General features: G+C 60.5%; 1 protein-coding gene across 1 annotated transcript; it reads left to right on the top strand.

Annotated features, from left to right (window-relative positions):
• The first annotated feature begins 3,886 nt into the window (after nucleotides 1–3,886).
• Nucleotides 3,887–5,740, top strand: LOC141994331 (ras-related protein Rap-2c-like). Its single transcript, XM_074964538.1, has one exon. It carries the CDS (start codon nucleotides 3,964–3,966, stop codon nucleotides 4,582–4,584), a length of 621 nt encoding a protein of 206 aa, XP_074820639.1. The 5' UTR covers nucleotides 3,887–3,963; the 3' UTR covers nucleotides 4,585–5,740.

Below are 5,740 nucleotides of genomic sequence, written 5' to 3'. Positions count from 1 at the left end.
AGAATCATCCCAAGAGCAGGGGACTCAGCAGGTCCACAGGGGAACGAGCAACAGGGACTCTCCAAACAGAGCTAGATGGGGCTTTAGAACAAGAAATACCTGCTAGGGAAACTATCAAACTCAGAGCCCCAGTGCAATGGCAACGCCCAAGGGGACCAAAACGAAACATCCCACTCTCTACAGGACAAGCGTAAACATGAGGGGTAGGTCAGAAAATAAACAGTGGTGTTGTAGCTGTCTTGGTCCCAGGACATTAGAGAGACAAAGTGGATGAGGGAATATCTTCAGTGGACCTCAGAGCTCTTAATTTATGGGCAACTAGGCAAGGCCCAGAAGGAGTTTGTAAAAAAATAAATAATCATTCTGTTTGGTTTTTACATGAGAAATCCAAGTCTCCTCTGCCCTGGAAGCTCAAAGCCTGGAAGCCAAACTACCGAGAAGGGGAGAGCGTTTCAGCCAGACATATTTTTGTTTACACATCTTTACCTGCAATGCCTAGTACACTCTTGGGAGAAAGGGTGTATTTAATCGAAGGGATGAGGTGTTAACTCTTTACAGGCATGGGAGAGCTCCCAATATACACGTTAGACCTCCACCAAGTCCTTCACCAGAACCCAGGGAGGCCAGACTTGACGTTCTGGATATCCCAACTAAAAAATGAGCAGAAAAATATCTGGAGGAAGGGGTCTTTTCCAGCTTTCACCCCATTAAAAAAAAACCCCACAAACAACTAAAAAGGGCAAACACCTAATCCTTAAATTAATTTCCTTTGCAAGTCACCTTTAAAGCATCCCCATCCTCTAAGTCGTGGCTGAGAGAGCTTTCCTCCTAATGTCAAACTAAATGAGAAATGAAATATTTAAAAAAAACTCATTTCAAATGAAGGAGGCGAGATGAGCTCAAAGGACTGGAAACGGGCTACAGAGTCTCTCCTGTCTAGGTCACCTGTCCCAACCCGTCTGGCTCAGGGGACTGGAAAGCCAAGACAGAGTTCTTCACCTCTAGGTCACCAGCTCGGACCTAGATGAAGATCACTGCCCCCTGTACACGATAGCAACACCCACGCTCCATGGCCAGTCAACCCCAACTAATCTGCGGGAAGGATGTGACCGGCTGGCATGTCATCTTCCATGGAAGCAATAAGAGTCATCAGGGTGTTAACGTCTGATTGCTTTACAAGCACAACACTTTATGCAAAGCAAAAAACTATCCCAAGAGGACCACACCCAGCAAGGCCAGTCATACACACCTCAGCCGAGCCACTGGCCATGCCTTCAGGTACGTTATCTGGCAAACTCACTGCAGTAGGACATCATGTTTCACTCTCAGGGAGAACAGTATACAGTATGCGATGAACAATAGACAAAGGGAGGAACACACAATCCATTCAGTAGTGTCTTTTCTTGGGAAGATGAATAATATTCCTGGTAAGTGTGAGATAAAATAGCCCAAGCCACCTGCAGGTTGCACACTTCTCTCAGCCTCAGAGTTCTGGGGAAGGAAAGCAATGTGGTATCAGAATGGCTGACAGCCTGTGTGCATTTACAGATCTGTATGTGACCCACACGAGGGGCTCAGCTAAAAGCCGCTTATTTGTGGTGTCAGCTGGGCCATGCTGTAGGACCAGGCAGCGCCACACTCCCAAGCAGTGATAGTGGGGACCCATCCGGAGTCTGGGGGCAGCACCTTCCCCCTGAACATGTTCTCACAGGGCACTGTGCCCAACAGCTGGTCACGCTGGCTGTCCACAATCAGTGCACTTACTTTTCTTCAAGGTCAGGTTTGCTTCAGCCTCCCCTTGTTTACTCTTCCCCTCAGCAATTTTCTCCCCCGCCCCTCTGTTCTGCTCTTTTCTTTCCCATCGTCCTCTCTTCTCCTAAGCCCCTCACTCTTCCTTCCAAAGCTCATCCCTATTCCCTAGTGGAGCACCAAGGCCACCCCTGTTTCCCCAGCTCCCTGTAGGTGTTTCCCAGATGGAAAGGGGAAAGACCAACTGGATTCATTCCTCTGCCCCTTGTTCATGCCCACCATGATGTGGGAGGTGGGCATGTTAAACCGTAACACAGCACTGGGGGTAGCTGATAACTTCATGGAAAACCTTTTCACTGGAAAATTCCCTGAATACACCAGGGGGCTCGAATGGTGCCCTGGTATACACGGGGTTTGTGCACACTCGAGACCGTTAGGGTGTTTGTTATATTAACATCAATGATCAGGGCCTCTGTTCTAAAAGATCTGCTCTCCTAGAAGGCACAGAGGGTATCAAACAAGTAGTCCCCTAAATCCTCCATGTTCTGTCCCATATATTGCATCGTGATGTTGCATCGTTATGGGGGATGATATTTAGCTTGTCACAATAAGGTCATGTTGCAGAAACACATGTGCAAAACCAACATCAATACTGCAACCTCCTCTCCCCACAACGTGCAGAGAGCCCCCCAGCATATGCCCAAAGCACTGACGGGAGAGTCCCAGCTTGGGTCAGGGCGGAGACGCTTCCCACAGCCTTGAGGCTATTTGAGCTTATGGAGGTTCCCGCTAACCACCCCCAGACACACAAAACCACCCCAGCCCCCAACAGACCCCGCTTCCCCTACCTGCTGTTGTCTTCTGGGGAGACTGGGAGACTCAGAGGCACCACAACCCTGGTGTCTTCAGGGCCAGCTGTTGAGACCTGCTGCCCCCCTCCCCACAACATCTGACATGGTGGATAAGAGGCCTGCTCTGCCCTGTGGCATGGGACCCCCATTTCTCTCTCTTCCCCTTAGGCTCAGACTCCCCTAGCATCACCTCCCCACAGGCGGGGAGAGTTCGGGTGCTTTGACACCCAGCTATGGCCTAGCTCTCCTGGAGAACGGGCAGCAAAGGGCAGCTCCCCTCCCTGTACCCACCCACCCAGGCTGCGGACTTCCCTACCCAGCATGGGGGTCCCACAGGTAGCCCCTGGGGGCTTCTCGCAGCCAGCTGTCCGGCAGAACAGCACCCGGGCTCCTGAACCCGCTACACATCGCTCCCCAAGGCATTGCCCCAGCGACCCTCCCAGTGGCCCTGCTCCCCGTTGGCTGAGGGCCGCAGTTCTCTCCAGTGCAGTTTCCCTTAGCGCCAGCCCAGGGGGCATGTGTGATGGTGCGCAGGCAGGTGGGGGGCTGGCCGGTGGGACACCCCCCCTGCCCCCCGCGGGCAGCGACGCTCCAGGCCTTGGGAGCCAATGAATCAAACTGTACATGATGGAAACCGCTTCAAGCCAGGGGGTGCGGCAGCCCCCCCAGCCCCCTTACCCAAGACATTGACCGAAGGACCCCACCCAGTGTCCCGCAGGAAACGTCCAGCCCAGCTCCCCATGCTGGGCCCGGCTCCGTTACAACGGGGCTGGACGCGGCTTGGCTCTGGGCTCAGGCCGGCGCTACGGGAAGGGGCCGCCCCGTGTTTGCAAAGATGCCCAGGCCCGGCGGAGGCGCAGCGCCCGGTCCGGCCCGGCCCGAGCCCGCCCGGTGCAAGGGGCCCCGGAGCCCGGCCCGGGAGCGCCCCCTAGCGGCTCTGAGGGGACGCAGCCCGAGGGAACTTGGCGCTGCTCGGGGGCTGAAAGGAAACTCCCGCAAACCCCGCAGGGTGCACGGCGGAGCCCCGCTCGAGGGGCTTGGGGCGGCACCTGCGCCCCCCGTCCTGTGCCCCCCACCCTCCGTCACTCCCACCCCCGTCCCGTGCCCCCCACCCCCCGTCACTCCCGCCCCCCGGCAGCCGCTGACATTCGCCCTCGGGCGGGGCCCGCAGGTGACTGTCCCCGGCCGAGTCCGGCCCGAGCGCCTCCCCTGCGGGCGGATTGGCTGCCGGCGGGAGCCCCGGGCGGGCGGCTATAAAGGGCGGGCGCGGGCGGCTCCCTGCAGGTGCCAAGCGGGGTCTGGCGGCGAGAGGGTCCCAGCGCGCTGCCCCCGGGAGGAGTCGGACGCTGCCCGGACGCCCCGCATGGCTCTGTGCCCGGCGCCCGAGGCCCGGGTGCGCCTGGTGCTCTTCGGGGCGGCGGGCGTGGGCAAGACGGCGCTGGTCCGCCGCTTCCTGCAGGACACCTTCGAGGCGCGGCACCGGCGCACGGTGGAGGAGCTGCACCTGCTGGAGCTGGAGCTGGAGGCGGGCTCCGGGCTGCGCCTCCGCCTGGAGATCCTGGACACGAGCGGCAGCTACAGCTTCCCGGCCATGCGGCGCCTCTGCATCAGCCGCGCCGACGCCTTCGCCCTGGTCTACTCGCTGCAGGAGCCCGACTCCTTCGCCGAGGTGCAGCGGCTGCGGGACGAGATCCTGGAGGCCAAGCGGGGCGCGGTGCCCTTCGTGGTGGTGGGGAACAAGAGCGACCTGGCGCCGGGCGAGCCCGACCCGCGCATCGCCGCCGCGCAGCGGGACTGGGGCTGCCCCTGCCTGGAGGCGTCGGCCAAGCAGGGGCGCAACGTGGTCGGCCTCTTCCAGGAGCTGCTGAGCCAGGTCAACCTGCCCGGGCGGCTCAGCCCGGCCCTGCAGCGCCGCCGGCCCCAGACCTTCTCCAAGGAGCCGCCCCGCCGGAGCGGCAAGAGCCACGGCTGCGCGGTCTGCTAGGGCCCGGCGGGGCTGAGAGCGGACCCCGGGGCGCCGCGGCCAGCGGGCCCCAGAGCCGGGCGGGAGGGGGTCCCCCGGCAGACGGAGAGAGCCGGACCGGAGCTCCCTGCAGGGCGCTCCTGGTCCGCCCGCTGAGAGTGACCCGTTCGGGATTGTTCCCCGCGTGCCAGCGGGGGGAGGAGCGGGCTCTGCTCCCCATGTACCCCGCCTCCAGGCTGCAGCAGGCTCGGGGTGTTCCTGTGCCCTGCGTGCGCCCACGGGCGGCTCTCCAGGGCTGTGCGCTCCGGGCATGGGGAACCCCAGCCTGGCCGAGCCGGAGAGCTTCGGGAGCAAGGTGTCGGAGCCGAGCAACGAGCCCGGCGAGAGTGCGGGGACTGTGGCTTTCTTTCTCCCTTTTGCTGGGTTCGGAGGGCAAGGGAAGCCTCAAAGACAGCTCCCTGCCTCTTGTTGGCTTGTCCCGGACCCCTGGGAATGCCGATGTGGGTCTCCCAATCTCGGCAGCGGTAGGATGAGCGCTCACACCGCCCCTGCCAAAGCCTGCCTTTCTCCATAACCTTCTCGGTCACTGAGGTTACAGGGCTCCTAAAGCCAGAGCTGTAAACGGGCTGGCTCAAAATCCCTTCCCTGCCCAGGCTGCAGCTGCCAGGGGCCTGACCTTGTTCCAGGGGGTTTGCTGAGGGCAGCTGAGTTTCTAACTTCAGAATAAAGCTGCCCAACTGCTCCCACTCTTGTTCTGCGGTGAGTCCCACCACCCGCCTCCCTGCATAAGGACAAAGGCACAGCGTCGTCCCCCCCACGCTTCCTTGGAGGGGCCTGCTCAGCAGCCCTGTGCTACGGGCTAGGGAGGGGCAGGGCTTCACGTGTAATGAAGGAGCTGCTGGGGCTCCTGCGATTTGTTTACACTCATACCTGGTGCGGCAAGCCCGGAGCGGCCGGCCGGGGCTCAAGCCTGGCACAAACTAAGCGCTGCAGCGGGCGGCCCCGGTCGGGAAGCGGCTCCGGCTGCGAGGCCAAAGGACCCCAGGCGATGTGTGACCCTGCGCTGCAGCTCCCCGGCCGCACTGCGAGAGACGCAAGGACGGAATGAAGCCCCCTCGGCCTCTGACACCTCTTACTGCAGGGAGCAGCCAGAGCCGCCTAGAAATCGAGCCAGCTG

This window comes from Natator depressus, chromosome 10 (genome assembly GCF_965152275.1).
Source record: "Natator depressus isolate rNatDep1 chromosome 10, rNatDep2.hap1, whole genome shotgun sequence".
Lineage (NCBI taxonomy): Eukaryota > Metazoa > Chordata > Testudines > Cheloniidae > Natator > Natator depressus.
Note: the sequence above shows the minus strand (reverse complement) of the source record. Positions and strands in the feature narration are given on the sequence as shown.

Excerpts from the sequence above, each read along its gene's own strand:
- LOC141994331 (XM_074964538.1), top strand. The coding sequence starts at position 3,964 with ATGGCTCTGTGCCCGGCGCCCGAGGCCCGGGTGCGCCTGGTGCTCTTC.